Here is a 23,985-nt window from a genome sequence, read left to right on the forward strand (position 1 = left end):
CTTAAAAAAAAGAATAAGAATTATCAGTCAAGAAAAGTGCAAATGATATATTCGGAGAAAGAAAAGTAAAAACTAAGTGAAATGTCTAGTCGGTGAATTTTAGGTTGAAATATAATGAAACATGAACAATTGATTCAAATGGTCGAGAGTCGAGAGAGGATCCCTTCGTTCGGGGTCTACTTGATATAGAGCGCCGTCTGCTAGGGAAAACGATGAATTACGTAAATTTCTATATATTGTTGTTGTTCAAACATTGTTCAAACAAGTGTCCAGCAGGTCCCAATTGAAGCAAGTATTACGAAGTTTTATGGATTGAAGGCCATTTACGTCGATCTGAATAGAGATTAGGGGGTTTATTCTTAATCTCTGCATGTAATCCTATTAATGTAACTGGACTCTAGACCTTGCCGCACCGCGCCACCACCAGCTGTAGCTTTCCCAGATAGTCTATGACTATGTACTCTTTATACAGTACAGCTCGTAGTTCTGAGCTGCAGTTCAGTGAACAGCTAGTAGGGGGCTGAACTTGGCGACGCTTATACTGCTGTGCTTTCTCTCGATCTCTCTCTCTCTCTCTCTCTCCTCTCTCTCTCTCTCTCTCCTCTCTTTCTCTCTCTCTCTCCCTCTCTCCCTCTCTCCCTCTCTCCCTCTCGGTTCCTCTATCTCTCGAGGGGCCGTACGTTTGTTCGACATTTTCTCTCCCCTTCTGCTCTTTTCTCTTTCGCTCCACCTATAGGCCTCTTCATTTTATCCTTCTTTTATTTTATTGAAATTTTCCGCTCCACTGTTGTACTCGTTATACAATTTCTTTTGATTTCTCAATTCCCATATAATCGCGAGTGCATTCTTGCATAATTCTTAATCTAACCTACGTCATTCAATTAACAAGGATATCTTTTATAATGACTCGAGTGAGCCCAACAGAAATGGACTTGGCTGAAAAATATGTACCTTACATGTAAGGTTTTACATTATCACTAATTATTTGGTGTCAAATTGATGTTTCGAGGTTATTTATGGTTATATTTGTATTTCGTAATTAATTGTTGGAAAGCAAGAAAAAACTGAAGCGAAATAGCCCGAGTACTTACGTTTATTGACGAATCTCGGATGATAATTGGAGAAAAGTATTTCAAATTGATTCTTTATTATCGAGTATTATCTGAACAGAAAATCTTTAAAAATATATTTTAATTGTGAATTAACGACTACAATGATCTTTTTCATAATAATTATGCTTATATTACGTTGCAATCGTGAATTGTGTTGTTATTTTTTATAATATAACATTGGCTTTATTTATGAATTCGATTGAAAATTTTCTTCAGAATTTTCCTTAGCATGATATCTTATTTGAAAAAATGAATAAATATTTAATAAAAGTTACAATCATAATTAGACATTCTTAATTCATGTATCTTGATGTTTCTTTTAATAATTTACCAGTTATTTTTTCTCAATTTCTGTACATTTCTTATTCTGTTTTATGACGACTTCTACATTTTTAAAATTAATTAGCAGCATGTCATATGGGCCCTTTCAGCAGTTTCTTTTAATAATGGTTGTGCATTTTGGATAACCTTGCCAATAATGCAGTTTCTGTATGCTAGGGCATGTCAAAACAAACGAAAACACGATGGATCCCAGATATTTGTTCAATTACTGAAACCCGATTGTTAATTTATGAAATCTACATTGACGTTATTCAATTAGTCCACTCTCGTCTTTTTGAAAAAAATAAATTTATAACCTAAATGTTTTGATACTCTGAAGTTACTTAAGCGCTATTAGGGTAATTTTGAAGGACTCGTTTGAAGACTCATAATTTTTCCAGTTTTTCAATGGAACTTGATTTGGAGTTTATGCTTGTTCAGAGGTTAAATGAAATGATTGATGAGCAGTGGAAGATATCGAGTAAGAAATTTTCTTCAAAACATAATTATAATGTCAACTACAATTTATGTAATTATACAGTTCTGCATGGTTGTTGAAAAATGAAGTAAATATAAAGTAATGATCAAACAGTTAGACAAATCCTTTATGTATATAAATTTAACTATTGTAAAAGTGATTTGCCCTAAATGCATGTTTATCTTCACTATGATTTATAGTGTTCATCGTACGATTTTTCACTTCTAGCGAAAATGTATGTAGCAGAGCTGCGGGATTCAAAACGATTGCTGTATTTCAACATGTATTAGATAACGTATTTTAAATAAGAATAATTTCTAAGTAAACTAGTGGCAATTTGGAGAGATACAAGCGGATTTTTAAAGTACGATTATACATTATTAGGGAATGGAGATGTAAGATGGGGTTGGAAGTATAATTGGGAATAAATTTTCTCGGGTGTAGTTTCAATCGCTGAATGTATGTTGAATGATTCAGCTGTGGATAGCGACAAGAAAGTGGAAAATTGCGTCTCTATCTGTGCATTCTTCATAAAAATTGATCGTGCTCAACACATTCTTTAACAAATATAAATATAGCAGATCCATCAATGGATTGTGAGCATTGTTGGAAAATATGTGATTCAATATCTACTGCACGTCAAGAAGAAATAGCACGTAATGATGAATGAGCTTTCTTAACAAGGTTACTCGCGGCAATTCTTAGAAATTATAAAAATGTTCGGACATGCAATAAGCAAAGAAGCGTACGAGTGTAAAGCATTAAAAAGCACTCAGGTTCCAATGGACAATCGACCTAATTTGCAATAACTCCATAGCTATAGCGTCAATTGTAATCGAGACGTGGATACCCTGGTGTCTCAATAACGGACACTCGATGTTCATCACAGGTGCTGCGCAGTTATGCAATTTGTCAGGATTCCGATTACTCGGATGAGGTAGTCAATGCCAACGTCCGCTTGTGCGTTACAGGTGGCGGAGGTGCGCCTAGGCGATAAGGAGGATGTCGAGCAGCGACAAGACGACTCCGGGTCTGACGATCGATCGAGCCGCCTTTCTGCTGCTGAGAGTGAAGAAAGCGTTCAGAAAGAAGAAACAGGAGCGCAAAGATAAGAGGTAATCAAGTCTCTCGATAAGAACGGCGGCGGCGGCGGCGAATCAAGGACAGAGTCGGCCGCAGCCCGTCGGCGCATCGTCGCCGAGGGGATTCGCTGCCGCTCGCTGTCGTTCCGCCAGAGCGCTAAAGCGAGTCGTGGTGGCATGTTGGCAGCGGGCCCGCGCCGGAATGCAACAAGCCCGAGAAGAAACCCGCGGTCCGCGGGGCCGGCGGCCGGCCGGCGCCACTGCTGCGCTCGAGGACGCTGCCGGCCATCGTGGCGCCCGGCCTGAACATCCTGCAGGTGCAGCTGGACGCCCGCTACCCCCGTAAGCCCCCCGCCGGTCTCGGCATTCGCCTGCGCGATCACAGCGCTGTGACTGTACTTCGATTCCAATGCAGGCCTGCTCGAGCCCGGGGACGACGCGGACGCGCCGGGCCGCGCCAAGCGCGACAGCAGCGTCTCGCACTGCGGCAGGCTCCTCGCGCCGAGGATATCCTTCACCGACGACGGCCTGGGTAAGTGGTGCGCGCGGCCGACCGGCGGCCAAACGTTCGTAAAACGGTCGCGAGCGTTGCAGGGGAGCGTCGGGTCTCGGACACCGGGCCGAGCTGCCCGCGGCAGAGCGCCTTCAGGGAGGCGTCCGCGCGGTCCACGGGCAAGCTGAACAGCTGCGGCTTCGCGGGCTCGCAGCCGCTGACCAAGCTCGCCCGGCTGCTCAACCAGAGGCCCAGCTTCGTGCCGCCCGGCGACGACGTCCCGCGGCGCCTCTCCTGGGAAAGGTGAGCCCCGCGGCATTCGCCAAGCCACTGACCCACGCCAACACGAACGCGCACGCAGGAGGGAGCGCGCCAGCAGTAGCTCCTGCCTGCCCCGCAGCGGCAGCATCGACAGCGTGGCCGAGTGGAGCTCGCTGGCGCTCGACGGCGGCGCGGCCCCGCCCCCGGTCGCCGACGTGGCCCTCCTCGGCGCCCGCAGGCTCGGCGAGCAGCCCGCGCAGAAGCGCAGCTCCAGCCCCCTGCTCGGCTCGCGCTCGGACAGGCTGAGCCTCGCGTCGCCCGGCGCAGGGCGCAAGATCAAGGGCCAACGCACCGTGCTGGGTTAGTCGACCACTTCGCCTCCTTCCTCGTTGCCCTCCAACGCCAATAGCGTCTCCTCACACGCTTCACTTGCTCCAGTCTCTGCTCACCTCACTGTTTTCGATTGTTCGAATGGCGCGCATCGCTATCTACGTGTCGAATGTTGCGTGTGACGAGATCGGTGCTGTTTGAATGAGCTCTGTCATCATGCCACCCATCGCCTACATGTTTGAGCTTCAGTTTTCTTTTCTCTCGTTGTCTCTAGAGATCATTGTCTTTTCGTAGACGTGGAGCATGCTGTCGCGAGCACTTCCTCGTCGAAATGTATGCAGCTGCAGCTTACACGGCCGTGCGACCGTACATTCGCAAATCTCTCGTCGATTGATAACAGCAGGGCGGTGCGAGAGCGATTGCGGACGCCAGCCTGAGCTCCTCCTGCGCAGCGCAGACGAGCGATTAAACCGCCGTGCCGAATCTTCTTTCGAGTGATAAACCGGTTTCGAAGGGCCTCTCCTCGTCCGTGCCAAATGATATAGTGCTGCTCGCTCGCGCAACGATGTTTTCCAAGCGCTAATGCGCAAATTATTCAATGCTAGTCGAATGACATTTCGTTTTACTGTACGTTTCAGTAGATAATTTTCTCGACGACTCGCGCACACCGGTAAAGTTCAACGTAGTAGAGTAGTTGCTGACGAGAATTCAATTCAAATTCACCTGTCGCTTGCGCTACCCAACTGCTCGTAACCTGCAGCTGTTACAGTCTTCGCTCCATTCAGCAGTTAACATGTTACTTCTCATCTGTAAGGTTCTAGTTATCAGTTTCGCGACCCAAACTTTTCCCAGCGATGTAAACTCAGTGAACGCAGTATGAAGGAGTGTTCGTAAATTGCTTAGCTGATTAGAGCAGGTAAATTATATTACTTGTCTTAAATCTTCGACGAGATTTGCTCTAAATGCTGTACTGAGACTTTGGTTTTTGGTTATGTTATTAAACATAAGTGAGATACAGGTGACAATAGGAAGCGATATTTAATGAATCATTACCAACAGATACCTTTGGAATAATATATCGACTTTTAATGAATTTACCTCGTATGTACACGTGAAAAATATACTTCGATACACTAGACAGTTATGAGTCGTTTTTGCTCAGTGTATTATCGTCAAAGAAAATAATAACAGACGGTCTCAACCAATGAATCTTTCCAAATAAATTTGACAAATAAGTGTAATTGTCTGCGATGTTCTAGCGAGTTTTGCTTACACTCATTAAAGAAAATGTGCGATAAAAAATTTTACTTTAGCGTTACACGCTTCGATAGATACATGAATTTTCCTCGAATGACATACTTTGCTCATTTCTCTCATCTTTTTCGTGTGTACAAGAGAATAATACGAACTCTATATACTCTTTGACACTCTTACTAAGGTAAACCAATTTAAAAAAATTATAATAAGCTTAACGTTAAAAATGTATGAAAAAAGTAGCAAGAGTGGTTTTAATTAGCATGGATGTCTCGTTGTTTCTCATTTATCAATATAAATACATTGGTCAATCAGTGAATAAGCTAGGTACAATTTTATTGTAGTAATCAAATAGCTTTTTTTCATGGTTATTCTAAAGCCGTACGCATACATAAAACTTGCTCGTTGTAAGCGCATCGACGCCAACGCCCTCATCCTTAGTCCCAACGTCCCTACCGTTCGATTTTGGAATCGGACTTGGACCCAACACTCAACGCCTCATCATATACAGCTACCACTGCGCATGCGTGTCTGTTTACGTGCCGCTATGCAATATGTATACAATACACGTAAACCTTAAAACCCAAGTGTTTGCTATTTCAAATAGGTTATGAATTTCCAAAAACAGTTAACATTATTTTCATGTTGCGTTACGTGGAAACATGTTATACTTTTTTCATTGCGTCTCATTTTCATTGCGATGTGAATTCGTTCAAAAGCCGTTCTCTAAATATACAGCAAGAAATAGTTTCCATAAATCACAAGCAAGCATTCCTAGACAACTCAGTGTCATACATTCCTACAATAATCTTAATATAAAGCCGCCAGAAAAGTAGAAGATTTAAAAACATAAATCAAGGTTATGTTACATTCTGGTGTAAGGTATTTATCAATTTAGATTATGCGGTAATTTATAAAAAATAGCTGATTTTCCATAGTATACGTATGAAACGTCTATTTTCTGTGCTGAATGTAAGAATCCGTTAGCCATGTGCTATCCAAACTGTTTTTTATGTAGAATATATTTATTATTATGCTCTGATGATTGATAGTCAAATAAGATTAAAGAATAATTTAAATTAATAAATTCAGTTGAACCTTCGAATATACGATCAAAAAAGTGCAAACTTAGTATTATCTTGCGATATAAGTAAGGCTTCATATACGCATTGCCGTGTTTTTGTAGGTCAAGTTGAAAAATGCTAGTTTGTTATAAAAAGTACAACTCTTAACGTTGATTATGTACAGCTGTATTACTTATAGTCTAGTCATATTTTATCACGTGTGATTTAAATTAAATACTCTATTAACATAACGAGACTAAAAACCGATGTTTAATTGATTCAAGATGACGGATTCACATTCAACATTGAAATGAAGCAATTTGTTCGATAATAACATTCTTCGCAAACATTGCACAAGAAATTCGACTCGACGTTGCTTTTGCTTATGCACGATGGCTTGACGCCTAGAAATTCGAAGACATTGAAAATTTCTGCAAATTCTATACGAAGAAATTTCACGTCAGGACACGTGCTTGACCATAAGCTTATTCGCAGGACTTACGGGATAAAACTTAATTGCTTACAATTGCAAAGCTGTGAACAAATCAATATAGGAATATTAGTCTGCTTAATCGTCCGATAATAAACCTTTTTCAAGCATTAAAGCGCCGACCAAAAATACGGTTACATGTACTGTTTGCTATAGGTTTTTCAAGCTCATCTAATTGATCGTAAGCTGCAAGCAACACCGAATCGAAAGCCCTTTGTCCGCTTACTATACGGAGAATTTCTTACGGTAATTTTAGTAGTCGCCGTAATGACGAAGTAGTCAGAGTAAGATCATTAATCATTCGTGAAAAAAATGGAGTTCACGTTAAGACGATTTTCAAATGGTCTTTGTGAATCTTGTTACATTGTTTAGCACCATTACATACTTTCGCAGTTTAATAAATTGTTTGTTAAAACCGGTAAAAATAACAAACTCTAAATGCCTATTTCTGTAATGGTCTTTAATTATTCCTAATATAACAACTTAAAGATGATTCCTTTTAATATCTACGTCGGCATATTTTCAACTCAGTTTGATCAAGTTGTCTCCGTGTGGTGCCCAAGGGCTCTCGTGTTTTGTCGGCATCCTCGTTCAGTTTTCAATCGTATATACTCCTAAACGACAAGTTACTTTCATTTTCAGTTGGGAGCGCGTGGCTTTGGCTTGAAAATGAGAGTGTCAATGGATTAACATGTTTTCAAAGTTTGTTTTGAAAAGTAACTGGAGAGAAGTGAAACAATGAAATTTAAAAAATTGTCTAACGCGTCTGCTCGGATTGACATGAATTTTCTACGTCATGCGCCCCGAGAGAAAAAGGTCACCAATTTCAAAAGGTGCAAATCTCTCCGCGCATCTGCGAGGTTAATGACCAAAATTCGATCTCATCCGTACCTTTCAACGCGAACCGAAAGCCATCTAGTTAAGATCAATTCCCAATCGAACGAAGACGAAGACAATGTGCGTGGTATGTCACGATTAAGGCTGTCTAATGATTTGGAAGTTCATCTCACCGAAGGCTTCGACAATTCCAACAAAACTGTAAAGGGCTTAAAATACTCAGGTAACAATGAGTATAGCATACTGAAAGAAGAGATGAATCAAGATGAGCTCGGAAATAATGCGTTGAAAGCATACGAAAATCTAGCTTTCATGGACAGTTCATTTGATTCTACGACCGACAGTTTTTATCACGGAAATGAACTGCCTTGTTCGGAAAAGAAGGAAAATATTGAAGAGTCGCGACAGACAGCAAGCAACTTGAACAATGAATGCAACAGTGGAATGACCGTGATTCTGAAGAATGAGCCCATTTGTAGAATTCACGAATGGTGCACTCGAGTAAAAATGCACTCGGCTAAGCAATTTTTTCAGAATGCGAAAAAGTACGAGAGTGGTGTGCTATCTGCAGATGGCCGAGAAAAAGATGATGTTGACCTACGGTTCTCTCCAAGTCTATCAAACATGAGAAGGCCAGTAGATGGCAAAGCATTGAAAAAGAAGAAGAAGATTGTGAGTAAATCTAAACTTTTATGGAGAGAATGGTAAAGAAGAGGCAGTAAATTGTAAACTTAGGTCTTCGTAGCATACACCAAATATCTTAAATCTCACTGATAGGTTTCAACAGTTAGGAAGCTAAATATCTTAGATAAGCCAATTGATGTATCAATTCCGACACGACGTTTTTTGTCACGGTGTTCACAACGATAGTAACGCAAATTTTTAAATTTGAAAACAATCGATCGACAAATTTGGAAAATAAGATTAAACAGTTGATCTGTTTTACTCATTTTTATGATATTTTAGCGGATTTCGACACTCAATGATCAACACGTAGTATTGATAATTAATTTGATTCTTCGTTTTCTTCAGCAGCAGCACAGAAAGGAGAATGTCGAAGATCGTTGTATGGATCTCAAAGTGAAAAACATTTCATGCCAAATACCGCAGGGAAATACAATAGATGCAAGTACGTTTCATTTTGTTCAAAATTAATAAGAACTAAAAAAACTATGGACGTAATACTATTTCAACTTGATCGCGATTCAATGGACAGTATATATCTAACCACTATAAATTTTCCAAGCCCGTTTAGATTTTAACAGTGTAATTATACTTTTTTTTTATCTAACTCGGCCGCGTTATCGATTTTTTTTATTCGGAGAAAGTGTTAAGATCGCCACTTAAACCTCGGCCATTCGAGTTACGAGTCTGACGCGTTATCCACATGACTTAATCACGATTACCGTGATTCTAGTATATCTATTATATATTACTCACTTGATACATTGCTGTGCGACGCAAATTTGCGATGGATGAAGGCGCACGGATTATGCACACTAACAGGCAGCTATCGTTTAAAATTTTTCCGATGTAATTAATTAATATAAATCGATATAATTAATAATAAAATGAATAATTCAACAAATAACTAAAGCTCAAGTCATGACTTATTGATGATAAGTAAGAGTTTCGTTTTGGAAATAAAAGTTTGACGGTACCATATGTAGTTCTTGAAAAAAATGGGTACTCGAGTCGCATTAATCGAGAAACTACTTGGTATGTTTATTTCATGTTGTTTACTGCATTGCTTTTATTCGTGCAGAATCACAGTCGTCACAAGCAATGGAATTTTTGGAAGGCCTTGGTAGAAGAAAAGCACTTCAAAGAAATTTGTATCAGCATGGCAAATTATCATCTGTAAACGCTAATTCCATTACGATCCAATCATCTTGCGATATACATTTGCATGGTACCGATAATTTTTTTGTATACTTTTCAATCAATGTATCATGTATTTTGATGGACTTTTAGCTTTCGATGTAAAATTTATCTGATCGTGCAAGTCACTATATCGAAAGCTCTCGTACTTTTAATTGCATACTCTTTTGCAGTTCTATTTACAGCTATTGAACAAGGACATATAGATCGGGTGAAAGGTATCTTGGAGTCGACCGAGATCGAAATTAACAGTTTGAACGCCGATGGTCTCTCGACGCTAGACGTAGCGGTGCTGAACAACAATCGACAGTTGACCAAAATGCTTATCACCTTTGGAGCGCAAGAAGGGAATCAATGTAAGTCAATCTACCTGCGATTTGTCGATCCTACAGATCTCATTGTACTGCCAATTATACTGCGAAAAAAATAGTCAAATCGCCGGAAGGTCTGAAAAGTCACTTGACTATGCTGCTGGCGGAGGCCGAGCGACGTCTGCAAGAAGTCGGTGGCCAGGTAACTTGCCCTGGTTTTAGCGGCACGCCCTTGTTAGAGCCGTCTTCGAGTCACTCCCACAGAGGTAGCTTTTCGTCCCAACACGCCAACCTTGCCGGTTGCGGGGGTAGCGCCGAGGAGAAGCAACTCGCGTCGTGGGAGCGGAGAGCGAGAGCGCTCAAGAAGATGCTCGTGATTTTGGAGCAAATGGGTTCGTGGACATTGATCATTGGGCAATGATTGAGAGGCAAGGGATAACGATGTCCTATTGTAGGTCTTCCAGATGCGCCGGTGCTCGTGACGGTCGATGTTACCGGCACCACAAGCGTTACCGTCAAATTTCACGAATCGGATGTCGCCGAGTCCCCGCTGTGCACGAAATTCAAGCTGGAGTGGAGTCTTACCGAAGATTTTTCCGAGGTGTGCGGAGAAGAAGTTGTGCTGGACATGAAACTGAGGCAATGCCGCGTCGATAATCTCGCGCACGGACGTAAATATTTTTTCCGGGCTGCGACGGGCAACGCCAAAGGCTACAGTCAATTCAAGCCGACCACTCCAACTTATATCATTCCAAGCAGTAAGTCGTCATAAAAATAATACGCAGGCGAAAGGTGTGCTCAAATTATTACATTCTTCTCGTCGTTGCTTCGATTAGGTTGGAGGGACGTAGACGGACGCACAGCTCGATTCGATGGTCGATTAGAGCAGCTGGAGCAGTTACTTCGCGACGTGCGAGGCGCAGAGTTCTGCCTGGAAGGCCCGGCTCTGCAGCGGAGAAACCACAAGAAGAAGACGACCATCAAACAGCTGTTTACCGCGAGCAGCAAATTTCAGAAGAACTTGCGCCGCGGCGTATTCCTCAGCTGCATACTGTACCACGAGGACAGAGTACTGGTGACGAACGAGGATTTCCTGCCGGTGATTGAGATCGATGAAACGTACCCAAGCCTTATCCAGCAGGATTTTCACTGGCTGATGAAGGTTGCTTGCTCGTGGGACGACGTCAAGTGCCTAAAGCAAGATATGGAGAAGAGTCAGGGCAGCTCAACGAACCACTTTCGGATAAAAATGTTACAGGCGGCTAGTCAAATGCAGGTAAGCAGGGCTAGATGGACCTTCGAGCGAGGGAAAGCGCACCAACCGCTATGCTCTTTCAGGCGGCGCTTTGCATCCAAGACCTCGGCCAGTTCTACCACAAGCCCATCAGAGACGTGCAAGGAACGCTGGTACTGTCGAGTGTCAATCACGTGAGGTCCTCCAAGTTGGTGTCGCTACTGAACAGCAAATGGTTGCCAATGAGCAAAGTCGGCAAGAAGCTGAGCGTGCACGAGGAAAGCAACGTAGCCGACATCCTGATGGCGAGCGTTCAGGAGCAGGTGCGGTATCACCAGGCGAGCGGGCTCAAACTGAGCAGGGGCCTGTACCTAGGCTATCTGAAGCTGCAGAGCAGCGTGGACTCGATACGCGTGGTGGTGCCGGCCAAGTCGCCAAATGTCCTGCCTCACTGCAAAGTGCGCGACAACCCGCATGTGTCAGCGTAAGTATGCAGTGCCGCTAACAAATCGGACAATGACTGACGGGCCTCGCGGCGACTTTATAGCGACGAGTGGCAGCACCTACGTCGACTGGGCCGCCGCGAGGCCACGGAGCAGGCCTCGGAGCAGCAGAGCGCATTTGCGGACGCGCTGGCTGGTGCGGCCAGGCGGCTGTTCGGTTACATGGACATGGGCGCGGACGAGCCACTGAGCCACCGCATCTACTCGGCTGAGGTGGTGGAGCTGAGCGCGGAGGTGTCGCTGCTGGTGATGGTGCCACCGTCCGAGAGTGCCTGCTCGCCACCAGGCAGCAACCGCGAGCTGCTGCTCAAGCGCACCGATATACTCTGCTTGCCCATTCAAGTCTTCGAGATGATCCATCTGGGCACCTACCAGCGCGAGCTCAGTAGTCGCTACTTTCGGTTGAGCTGTATCCTGGAGTTGGACACTGCGCGTGCGCAACACAGCCACCGCGAAGCCTTCAGCGCCTCCGAGCTGAGTGTGGCGCGCGAGCGGCTGGACCGATTGAAGGACGTGCAGGCGCGGGCCAACGCCGCCTGGAAGGCGGCGCGTTGGCTCGTCGACCTCATTACCTTCGCCCGCGACAAGACAGTGAGTAGCCCAACCCGTCCACGGCGAGAGGCCCGGTGATAACTAACCGGTCCGTTTGTTACAGAGCGCCGGTGCGAGTGTACGCTACCTGGCCAGTTCGGAACGCCAGAGCGGCAGTCTGAAACGCAGTCTGCTGCAGCTGCCACCGCGCGATCCCAAGCTGGTGAAGGCGAGCCCCGGACGCGGCAGCTGGCCCGGACCCACGGCAGGCGCAGATACAACCGGCGGCACTGGCCTCGGCCTACTGGGCGCCGAGTCGCTAAGCAAAAGCGAGCAACAGCTGCCGTTGGCCGAGTCAGCAGCGGCCTCGCGCCGGGCTAGTGGCACTTCGCAGAATTCCACGGCCTCGGAATCGGGTCGAGCCGCCAGCGCATCGGGCTCCCGGCGTGGTCCAGCCGCTGCCCCTGGCTCCCGGTTGCCACCCTCCCGCTCTGAGGATGTGCTCGCGCCCGGGAGGGCGCGACACGCTGAGCATCCGAACGCTTCGGTTTCTGCTGCCAGCAGTCCGCTGCTCGGCCTGCAGCCTGTGGCACGTAGTGCCAGTGGCGCCACCTCCGGTAGCGCGTTGTCTGTGAGCAGTGATGAGTGGCCGCCGAGCCGGCGGCCCGCGGCCAGCTTGGCTGCGCGGCCCGAGGCGGAAGGTCCACGCGAGGAAGGCGCGCCTCCGCCCGGCATCCTGCAGGTATTCGCCGCCTACGAGACGGGCTTGGCCTCGGGCACCAGCCTTAAATTGCACGTCACACCGCGTACAACAGCGCGTGAGGTAGTCGACCTGGTGGTGCGCCAGCTCAACATGGCCGTGCTGCTGAAGGGCCTCGAGGGCCCGGTTTACGCGCCCGACGAGCTGGTCAACTTTTGCCTGGTGGCCGTGATCGGGGCGCGCGAGCGCTGCTTGCGCGACGACTTCAAACCGCTGCAGCTGCAGAACCCCTGGAAGAAGGGCCGGCTGTACGTGCGCCAGAAGCAGGATGTGTTAGCTGCCCTCGAGCACAGCAGCAAGCACTCGGCCTACCTCTAATGCTTCGTCAGCGCCAGTCTTCCTGTTGCAGAGATCACGGCTGCTCGTGCGCCAACGTTGTATACACGGATAGTTGCACTATTTTTCGAATGTTAGATACTTTCCTATGCGTTTACAAATATCGATTAAGTAGCTTAAGTAGACTGTTGCTCGTTTGATTGAAAGCAATCGATTCGCATACGTCGACGTTGTTTCGGTGTGTAAGGTATGTTATCTTACCGGACTAGCTGTGGATGTTTGATAGCGCCTTTTTCGCGCTTTTACGGTAGCGACTGCGACCCAAACTACCAATCACTATGATTATTGTTTTCTATATTTATTTAAAGACATTAAAGTCTGAACTAAGATGTTAACGGAGTAGTAGTGTTCAGGATGTGAGCTATTCACCAATGTTGATAAAAATCGAGACAACGTTTATTACGAGGATAGTAATTATTACGTTAACAAGATCATTGTATAGAGTTGAAACTTGGACTTCCAATTGTATGATTCTGTAAAGATGACAATGTCGTCAGAGCTTCTCTATTCGATAATACTCAATTGTGACACCAAATAATCGCTAAGCAATCTACAAGTAGAAAGTATTTAGGTCGTTAAGGATCAGGATTAGAGGAATTTTGTGCACTGGACACAACGAAAGTTACAAGTACGATTCGAACAATCGAGTTGGCAAGAAACTATAATCCGTTGAATCTTTATTTCACGAGGGACCATTGTAACTCCAAGTAATTGCCAAAGATATTAAGCACTCAGCAGTGAATCGGTAATGACTTTACTTTCGCGTATTCCCAAGAGCCCGAGAGATATCTGTAGTAAACTGAAGCAGAGACCATTTGTCACGGCTTCTCCCCAGGTAAAGCCGCGACAAATGTTGACCAATTCGGTATGCTGTATGACATCGGGGTCATGAAAGTTGTTTATTTGTGATGTGTCCAATGGTTTTTATAGTTGTCAAATTTATACACAAGGCTTTTATGGGTTAACCGCCTTATAATCTCGTAATATTCTTATAGAAAATACGCATTAAACTAATTTAGAAGCTTTTAGGTGATTGACGCTTTATTGAGCGACGGTGAGATATTTTTTCAAACTGAATTCCGGAAGGCACTTTAACATAAGACTAGGCGATTGTAAAGTAGTTTAAGCACGTGTCAAGTCCAACAAATAACTCGGGCAAGCAGCGCGCAACCCTTTGACATATATTTGGACAATTAACCGTATTCAAACCAAAGCTGTCGACGACGAGATTGTTGTTTGTGCGTTGTCACGAATCGCGCAATTACGAAGAAATCTTCTAAAATTTTCTAAGTGTTTGTCGATGTCTGAATACGAGGTCTTGCGCAATCTATACAGAATCTATAATAGTGTTCTAATATGTGTTTTATCGAAGGAGCGACTAATTATTTGTTGACAAACTGCAAGTTGAGCAATGGATTCTATGTAATTTTAAGTGGATGTCTTTCACAGTAGCAGTTAAGAGATAAATATTTATTATTTAATTCCGGCCAAGTTGTGTAATAGTATCAACTGTTAGTCAATCAGATTCGATGTTTATATTATAAAACAATATCTATGGGAACACCAATTTCTATTTTTATTTGACACGTTTACGTGAGAAATACTTCAAAATAAAAGTGGCCATCAAATAACAATTATTGCCTTTCATTTTCATATATGCCTTTTTAAATTTCAAACAAACAACGCCATCTATAGGACCTTCTGTACTTTATTGTTTGCTTGCGCCCTTCACGTTCCGCGGTCGTTTCGTTTTGCGGTTTTCATTTGCCTTTGTCGATCATTTTCTTTCTCGCGTATGTTATTGTTTTCGCGTGTGTGAAATGAACATTGTTTACTTCAAATCTTATTTTGAAACAGCAAAGCATTATATTCGAAAGGACAGTATGATTGAGAAAAGTACTTTAAACAAAGAAGTGCACATACTCGTGTATTTACATGAAACTGAATTAAACTCTCGATTATGAAATTTCAAGTTAGGTTATAAGTTCAATGACAATACATCAGCTATGATTTTAACGACAATTTTATCATATTTATAATTATTTAACAATTATTCATTAAAAAATAACGAGGAGTTCTTAAAAGTAACATGATTCTGTTTGATTTAAAAACTCATTGTTAGATATTATTATAAGTACTTGCAATTAGTTCAAGTACTTATGTTTTTGTACAAATTATTAAAATGGCACTGGATATGAGGCAAAGTCAACGGTTAAGTCAAGAAGCTATGAGGCACTATTTGTCAGAATGCAAGCGCACACAAGGAAAGGCAGACATGATTGTAGTTATTTTTCATGCCAAAGTTGCACAAAAATCATACGGTACTGAGAAACGATTTTTCTGTCCACCACCGTGTGTTTACCTCAGGTAAATTCAATCAAAATGTTATAATATACTTGTTATACCTTTTCTGTAAATTATTATGAAGGATAATTGGTAATTTTAGAGGTAGTACTTGGACAATGAGACAAGAGCAAATGCGTAGAGATGGTGAATCTGAGCAGTCGACACAACTTTGTGCTTTCATAGGTATCGTTGGAAATGCAGATCAAGATGTTCAACAATTAGATTTAAATAATGAAGAACAATACTGTGCTGCCAAAACTTTATTTATATCTGATTCGGATAAAAGAAAACATTTTATGCTATCCATCAAAATGTTTCATGCCAATGGCCATGACATTGGAGTTTTCATGAGCAATCGTATTAAAGTCATATCGAAACCTTCAAAGAAAAAACAGTCATTAAAAAATACCGAATTATGTATTGCTAGTGGAACAACAATCGCTTTATTCAATCGATTACGTTCTCAAACTGTTAGTACAAGATACCTACATGTTGACAATGATCATTTTCATGCAAGCTCTACACAATGGAGTACATTTACAATTTATTTATTGGATGATGAAGAAAGTGAGAATGAAGATTTTGAGCCAAAAGATGGTTACATCCATTATAATAATACAATTAAATTAGTATGCAAAGATACAGGAATGGCACTACCTCGACTCATCATAAGAAAGGTATGATATTACTGTTCAATGAAAATGAAATCGATATTTCTATTATAATCTTTATTCAGGTGGATAAATCCATGGCAAGCTTGGATGCCGATGATCCAGTATCTCAATTACATAAATGTGCCTTTTTTCTGAAAGACACAGATCACATGTATTTGTGTCTATCTCAGGAAAAAATCGTTCCCTTCAACGCAACGCCCTCGCCGAAAGAAGTCAATAAAGACATGATTAACGATGGAGCTTGTTGGACAATAATTAGTACAGAAAGAGCAGAGTATAAATTTTATGAAGGCATGGGTCCAGTGCACGCGCCAGTAACGCCCGTACCAGTGGTCGAATATTTGAATCGAATGAACAGCACTGATGTGCCTACATTGGAATTGAAAGGCGATAATTTTGCACCAAACTTGAAGGTACTGACGTCAATTGTCAAATAACAGAAGAAATGACTTAATGAATATGTTTCTAATAGGTATGGTTTGGCGACGTCGAAGCAGAAACTTGGTATAGAACCGAACAAAGTATGGTATGCACAGTACCAGATATGAGCGAATTCCAGGGAAATTGGTCGTGGATTAATCGAGGAACCGAAGTACCGGTTTTGCTTGTACGCAACGATGGTATTATTTACTCTACCGGACTTACGTTCAACTACGACGTTGAGATTGGTAGGAAACGAGCAGCCATGCAAATCGCTGCTTCGGCAGCTGCGATATTGCAACAACCGGCTATCGCTGATATTCCGTGGATACAACCACCACAAGTTCAGCATCATCAGCATGCCCAGTATCCAATCTAACATTTTTACCAAAATGTGCCTAATGAGATGGAACTCAATTTCTTAGTTTCTTCCTACTCAGACTGCAATTTTCAGAATAATTTTTACTTTAAATATTTTGGACTATATAAACATCTGTTATGTGTATATCATTATAAACCATATACCAGTTTATACTGTTTGTTTGTATATATACATAAACAGACTATCGGATCTCAAATTAGTTATGTAGTGAAATGTGATATTTTATAACTTTTATTGTAATTGTATATTCAAGTATTTAAAACGTCTTAAAATCATTAGAATCAGTAAAAAGACTTGCGTCATCGTATTTTAATACCTTGTAAGAATTACTCCACCATTATGACTGTTAATTATCATAAATATTAATTAAAAAAATATTTGTAATGCTTGTACAAAATTTGAAAATATCCTATCCTTTGCTTATAATATTATTCATTCACACTGCGTGAATATAAAATCGTACTTTGATATAATTATATCGAATTTATACAGAAATTTTTAATAAAACCATTATGTTATTAATATATACACTGTGATGACTCAATATTAGGAATGAAAATTGTCGCCGGGGGGCAAGACACTGAAATCTCTAAAAATGGCGACTAAGAGAAGAGAACAAAAGATACTAAGTTTATTCCTCGTAGGCATTATTATATGAAGATCTATCAAGTGATTTAACGTACATTGTATGTGTTTATTACATATTGAATGAAAAATATCATATTCTTAGTTCAATGTTTGCCCATGCGATTAGACGACCTGCGACGACGAATCTAAATTTTCTCTAGTGCTTTTGATGAAGTCTCCTGCAGGGTATTGTTACGTACGGCTGGACAGATAATAACGTGAACGATATATGTTGGTATGTATAGTATCTATACTATCTATACCAGAAAAGTGCGTGAACATGAGACTGATAGAAGCTTTGTTGTCTTTAATTGCATGAACACATGTGTATGTTGAACAAAGTTTTTATTTTATTAATTGGAGAACATCAATTATGATATTTAGATTTTCGGAAAAAAGATAACCTTAAGTATTATTTTAAACCTCGGTAAGAAAATATAACCCATATGAAAGGTATTTATTACTTTGTATATTTGTATATTTTAAAGATAATAATCAGGTGATATAAAATTTTCATTCTAGAACAATAATGACTGAGACACAATATGATAAAACAAGTTGTCAAGAAGTATCACAAGAAAGCAATGAAACAAATATTCCTATTTCCTTATTAAAAGAAATCATAGAAGATGGAAAACATAGTACAATCAATCCTCAATTTGGAAGTTCTACATGTGAATCTAATGTGAATAATTTGTCTAATACTTCGTTTATTTTACCTTCAGAACATTTGCAGATATTAGACTCTGTCTTTTCCTTAGAAAGTCATGAATTTTTTTTAAACAATTGTGGAAGTAAGCGTCTTATAATTGGACTAACAAGTTTAGAGATTCCAAAATTAACAGTGACTTTCAAATTGCATGATCTAAAAAATAATTTCTGTGTAGCATTCAACAAAAAAGATTGGAACAAAATTGTGCAACTTGAAACAATAATCTTGGATAATATGCTTAATAGAATTGAAGAACAAGTTTATGACTCTGAGCATATTAGTATAGAAATATTAATATTTTATAATATACCATGTGTCAAATTTAAGGATATTATAGATAATCATTGTACATTAGCATTAGAAACATTCCAGAAGTTGATGTTGTTGAAAAACGAAATAGAAGCGATATATGATAATCTAAATGATAAAATAAAAGATGTTACAAAGCGGATGAAACTGTTCATGGATATTACTTTTTTTTTACTCTTCAAAAGTAATAATATTGATAATCGACACAACTACAATAGAGAGATACTATCTTTAAGCAAGTCTTCCAATTTTTTAAATTTAACTTCATCTGTAGCTGAAGCATGGAAACAATTAGGCAAGTTTATTTCAGCGGAATCTAATACTAATTCAGATGTATAGAAATAATCAATGTTTGGTTGTTTTAAAAGATTAAATATGTTTTTACTTATGATTTATGATAATCATATATGTTCACAAAGTTTATTTATATATTGTTGTCATATATTTATATAATATTGAAAATATATACAATTATAATAATATGAACTAGAAATAAATTATTATAAGTTGTATCAAATTTTATAAATAATAAAACAGGCGATTTAATAGTATCAACAACAATCTATGTATAGTATACCACCTGAGACGCAAGCTCCACCGCTGCAATACAGTGAGTTTCGTGTATCACTATATATATTCCAATACCTAGTACTGTTATAGTCACTGCTTATGCTTTAGTAAGCATGTCATGACGTCAAGCATTTTCTGATTTTTCGATTTTTGACGGGTGATTACGTTTGTTCCCTCGCGGTCGTCCGCTTCTAAATTGCGCTGTCTTCGTAATTTTCGTAACTTGATTAAAAAATGAAAAGCTTATGTAATTTTATTTTCATCCATTATACGAAGTTCATTATATTCAGTTATACAATTGAAAACTTTTGGAGTCTTAATGTTTTCATTATTAAATTTAAGAAAAGTTTTCGCTTGATTAAATTTACTAATAAAAATAGATAACGAAGATGAAATCAAAAGAAAAATAGATATGTAATGAAAAACTCAAGAAATGGTCGCCTGAAAGTGCCAACTCGTGTTCATACTATGCATAATAATTTACTTATTTATCAAGTGTGTACGTTTGTGATAGGAAAATTTTTTTCTAAATTGCTCAATTCTAAAAATAGAAGCAGTTTTTTCGTAATAATTAATATCATACCGTATAAATAAATGCAGTCTTTGATAATAAACAGAGGTAGATCGATAAAAGTGAATCTGTTATTAATATGAATTTAATATAAAGTAAAGAATTGTATGTACTCGAATTTTATTAGTTTTTGTAATAAATGCATCATTGTCTAAATGCATAATTGTTCTTAGACAAAACTAAATATATAACGTTTATATATAATTATATAGAAAATTATAGTTTGTTATTAACAATATATTTTTACAAAAAGCAAAATTATGACTAAAAAATGTCACGATAAAATAAAAATATAAAAATATAAAATATATTTAAAATTGTTACGCCATTTTATATTTAATTACAATATTAATAATTTTATCGACTTGATTTAATATATATTACATGCAAATATACTTAAGAAGAGAGAACAAATTTATTATATATTTATATTTTATGCATGTTTTTGCGTACGAATTCACACAAATTATTCATTTATTCATAGATATTCTTATTATTTATTTATTTATTTATTATAGAATTAATATTAAAAATAATCATGACAGTTTTGTGACTGTCATATTGTGTCACAAAAACTGCACAACTACGCATGTCAAGGACTATCAGAACTCGGTAACATCGTAGATTCGTATAGCACACAGAAGCATCGTACAATTAGGGGAGAGCAGAATACGACGCAGTGAGCTTTGCTTTTATGTTTACTGGCATTAGTATCTGTCAGTTCGTGGATCATTCAGCACGTCAAGCAAGAAAGCTAGTTAAGCGTACGTCATTTGTGTAAAAACAATCAAAATTGTTGGCTTGTGATTCATTGTACGAGTGTAATAACAAGATCGGAAAGTACAGAGTGATAAAATCGATAAGGTATCGGGACACGATACAAGAGAATTAAACGCAGTAACCATGAAATTCGAATACAAAGAAGAGCGTCCATTTGAAAAAAGGAAGGCTGAAGGCGAGAAAATTCGCAGGAAGTATCCTGATCGTGTACCCGTTAGTATGAATATTATCACGTAATAAATATGAAAATGTATTATGTGTCCTTTATACGCGCGTTACATTAGGAAAAAACCTTTTGTTTATGTCGTATTCCGTGAGCTCTCTGTTCTCTCTCTCTCTCTCTCTCTCTCTCTCTCTCTCTCTCTCTCTCTCTCTCTCTCTCTCCCTCCCTCTCTCTCTCAAATCTCTTTCCCCTCTCTTCCTCTTTGTCTCACTCCTTCTCTCCCACGACCGAGGTCACAGTTTTCTTTTTTTAGTAAATTCGATTTAGCTAGAATTTTTTATCGTAGTGAAAGTTCCGAATTGACACCAAGAAAGACCTAACATTTAGTTGTATTATTTCATATAGTGTACCTTGAAAAGTGGACAAGGTATAGCTTAAGATGATGAAATAACGATTCAGGCACCTTCGAAAAGATCAATTCTGGCATATGACGGTCGGAAAATGAATCACTGCGCAGAAATCTCGTGCGCAGATTATTTTTAGGGATTTCGTGCGGATGCGTATATCGAAAACAAATTGAGAAAAATAAAAACAAACATATTTTGATAAATATTGGAAAATCAATGACAACTTTATTTCTTTACATTTTTATTACCTAACAAATTTGTGTATACTTACGACTTATAAATATAAAATAATATAAAATAATATAATTATAAAATAATTATTTATAAGTCGTATTAGGCTCTCAAGTAATGTTCATATGAACAATTTATATAGAAGCTGATATATTCATTGACATTAATCATAACAAATCATAGTTTAAGAAGTTAAATTATTATTTTATTATTATTTATATAACATAAGTAAACACATATTTATAGTAAAAATATAATAATGTTCAATAAATGGAAAAACAGTTAATATCTCAGAACAATGAATTGTTAGTTCATTTCACATCATATAGAGATTTAATTATATATATACATGATTTATATTAAGAATATTGTGAAATAAAAAAAGTGCACAGAGATAGTATTATATTATGATGCTTCTAATTAAAATTACTTAGCCATGTCTATATGAACTTTTTATAGATAATGTAAATATGATTTATTTTTGTATTTTTCATTAAGAAGTGATAAGTGAATACAAATTCATTCAAAGAATGAATGAATTTATTACTAATTTATTTGATTTATTTATTGATTTAAACCAGAATAATATTTATATTGATAATATTATGTATATATACATTACAATAGAATTCTGGCATTAAAAATATTTCATTTTTTCTTTCCCTCTTATTTAAATATCTGTTACTCAAAAAGTAAATAATAAAATATTATTGTCTACAACTATATTTGTTTAAATAATAATTATAATTTAATAGTTTTTTGATAGTTATAGTGGCTCAATGATTAAGATTCCAGGCATCTGTGTAAGAAATCACAGGTTTGAGTTTGAAGTACATGAAAATTTTTAGAAACAAAATTTTCATACATGTTACAGTGACTGTTGCTTCAATTTTCATGTTAAACTGTAGGTCCAGTCATGATACATTTAAAAATTCATCTTCGCATCTTTTCATAAAGCAATGGGGAGGCAAAAGACGAATTTGTACAGATATATAAGTAGTATATCTACAGTGTTCAAAATGGAAGTAGTTTTTGAAGTAACAATAACAATATCTGTAAGAAATCTATCATTATAGTACACAAAATAGAGAGGGAGAGAGAGAGAGAGAATTTTCTATATAACGATTTAAATAAATCTTTTATAAACATAATATTTCAAGTATACTTACTTTCAAGACACACATTAATAGAAAAAATGAATAATAAAAAATTTTAAACTATTAATGTATATTTCTCTTTGTAATTTTCAGGTGATTGTCGCTAAGGCACCTAAAGCAAAAATTCTTGATTTAGATAAACAGAAATACCTTGTGCCTACAGATCTGACTGTTGGCCAATTTTACTTCTTGATTCGGAAGAGGATTCACCTTCGTCCTGAGGATGCTCTCTTTTTTTTTGTTAACAACACTGTTCCCGCAACAAACTCTACCATGGGAGCGCTCTATCAGGTAATTTTTTTCCTTCTATAATTATTTTATTTGCTCAAATTACAAGCAATCCTTTATCAAAATGACTTTTTTATGGTATATTTTTATCTTATCATATTAAAAATTAAAATACAAATGAATCAGTAGGAATCGAAAATTTTATTGTCATCTTTGTTAAATTCTTATTATCAATTTATTTTTTTAGGAGCATAGAGAAGAAGATTGTTTTCTCTACATTGCTTACAGCGACGAGAATGTATATGGGGAGCGACGTTGACACTTAGAAGATGGAAAATATTAACAGGAAATTTACATAAATCAACATTAACTAAAGTTGAGTTTTTACAATAGTTTGAATTACATACATTGTTTTTAAAATAAAGTAAATTTCAGTCTCGTGTTCTAATTTTGTTTTATCGCAATTTCGAGAAATGATACTAGTTCTTTTTGATTTTGTTTTTTTGACTATTAAGTAATGGTTCAAACTAAGAGATATGCAATGAAATATAGAAATGAATGTAAATAACGGTATATCAACAAAATTCGGAGATCTTTTATCAAGATATTTTACTTACTAATTGTAATCAATTTAAAAAGTTATAAGTATATAAAAAATGAATTGTGATTCAATGCTTGTATACATATACTAAAGTTCGAGTACGACCTTTGTTTGATTTGTATAAGTGATAATAATAAAATTATCGATAAATTTACAACTTGTTATGAACATATAATTTTGAACATATATCAATTTTCACAATTGATACCAACGAATACAGACGCTTATAGAAGGCCAATAGCTCTAAGTATAAGCTTGAATAGTTCAGGAAAATCTGTTAAACGGCGCGTAGATGAACCAGACAGATGTTTCGTTAGCACTAATTATTAAATTGGAATAAACATTTTTCTTCGATGTTAACTCCACAAAAGAAACTACTGAAACCAGTTTTTTTTATTTTGAAAGCTTTTTAAAAGAAAACAGAAAACCGTAGTAGGCAAGATTTACCAAAATTACCTATAAAAACAATGACGACCAATAATCGTATTAGAAATGGCCACACGTCCTTTAACGTTGTTTAATATTGTTG

The 23,985-nt window shown here is 38.7% G+C and overlaps 4 protein-coding genes across 8 annotated transcripts; all 4 read left to right on the forward strand.

Annotated features, from left to right (window-relative positions):
* The first annotated feature begins 526 nt into the window (after positions 1–526).
* Positions 527–14,930, forward strand: LOC131666272 (ankyrin repeat and fibronectin type-III domain-containing protein 1). Its single transcript, XM_058938788.1, is given in 14 exon segments — positions 527–958; positions 2,883–3,026; positions 3,181–3,350; positions 3,409–3,525; positions 3,588–3,789; positions 3,848–4,107; positions 9,488–9,634; positions 9,777–9,994; positions 9,997–10,306; positions 10,370–10,672; positions 10,751–11,190; positions 11,253–11,632; positions 11,696–12,242; positions 12,307–14,930. Coding segments are annotated over 13 exon segments (4,161 nt in total). The 5' UTR covers positions 527–958; positions 2,883–2,913; the 3' UTR covers positions 13,261–14,930.
* A 13-nt stretch (positions 14,931–14,943) lies between these two features.
* On the forward strand, positions 14,944–17,567 carry LOC131666273 (suppressor of hairless protein-like). Its single transcript, XM_058938789.1, has 4 exons — positions 14,944–15,645; positions 15,725–16,301; positions 16,361–16,711; positions 16,771–17,567. Exons 1-4 carry the CDS (start codon positions 15,461–15,463, stop codon positions 17,095–17,097), a joined length of 1,440 nt encoding a protein of 479 aa, XP_058794772.1. The 5' UTR covers positions 14,944–15,460; the 3' UTR covers positions 17,098–17,567.
* Positions 17,568–17,717: 150 nt separating this feature from the next.
* Positions 17,718–19,279, forward strand: LOC131666401 (uncharacterized). 5 transcript variants are annotated; one of them, XM_058939044.1, is made up of 4 exons: positions 17,718–17,786; positions 17,855–17,962; positions 18,070–18,154; positions 18,250–19,279. In XM_058939044.1, the coding sequence occupies exon 4, from the start codon at positions 18,257–18,259 to the stop codon at positions 19,085–19,087; it is 831 nt and encodes a 276-aa protein (XP_058795027.1). In that variant the 5' UTR covers positions 17,718–17,786; positions 17,855–17,962; positions 18,070–18,154; positions 18,250–18,256; the 3' UTR covers positions 19,088–19,279. The 5 variants fall into 5 exon arrangements, with proteins under 5 accessions (XP_058795027.1, XP_058795028.1, XP_058795030.1 ...); XM_058939045.1 differs by lacking the exon at positions 18,070–18,154; XM_058939047.1 differs by lacking the exons at positions 17,718–17,786; positions 17,855–17,962 and having other exon boundaries at positions 17,995–18,154; positions 18,250–18,521; positions 18,615–19,279.
* A 1,244-nt stretch (positions 19,280–20,523) lies between these two features.
* LOC131666265 (gamma-aminobutyric acid receptor-associated protein-like) lies at positions 20,524–23,613 on the forward strand. Its single transcript, XM_058938777.1, has 3 exons — positions 20,524–20,882; positions 22,721–22,918; positions 23,103–23,613. Exons 1-3 carry the CDS (start codon positions 20,793–20,795, stop codon positions 23,172–23,174), a joined length of 360 nt encoding a protein of 119 aa, XP_058794760.1. The 5' UTR covers positions 20,524–20,792; the 3' UTR covers positions 23,175–23,613.
* The last annotated feature ends 372 nt before the right edge of the window (positions 23,614–23,985 follow it).

The sequence above is a fragment of the Phymastichus coffea genome, unplaced genomic scaffold, assembly GCF_024137745.1.
Source record: "Phymastichus coffea isolate CEN01 unplaced genomic scaffold, Cenicafe_Pcof_1.1 PCOF00058, whole genome shotgun sequence".
Taxonomy (NCBI): Eukaryota; Metazoa; Arthropoda; class Insecta; order Hymenoptera; family Eulophidae; genus Phymastichus; species Phymastichus coffea.

Coding starts and splice junctions, on each gene's coding strand:
- LOC131666273 (XM_058938789.1), top strand. CDS start 15,461: ATGGCACTGGATATGAGGCAAAGTCAACGGTTAAGTCAAGAAGCTATG. Junction 15,646..15,724: donor CCACCGTGTGTTTACCTCAG/GTAAATTCAATC, acceptor TGGTAATTTTAG/AGGTAGTACTTGGACAATGA. Junction 16,302..16,360: donor CTCGACTCATCATAAGAAAG/GTATGATATTAC, acceptor ATCTTTATTCAG/GTGGATAAATCCATGGCAAG.
- LOC131666265 (XM_058938777.1), top strand. CDS start 20,793: ATGAAATTCGAATACAAAGAAGAGCGTCCATTTGAAAAAAGGAAGGCT. Junction 20,883..22,720: donor AGTATCCTGATCGTGTACCC/GTTAGTATGAAT, acceptor TGTAATTTTCAG/GTGATTGTCGCTAAGGCACC. Junction 22,919..23,102: donor CCATGGGAGCGCTCTATCAG/GTAATTTTTTTC, acceptor TTATTTTTTTAG/GAGCATAGAGAAGAAGATTG.
- LOC131666401 (XM_058939044.1), top strand. CDS start 18,257: ATGACTGAGACACAATATGATAAAACAAGTTGTCAAGAAGTATCACAA.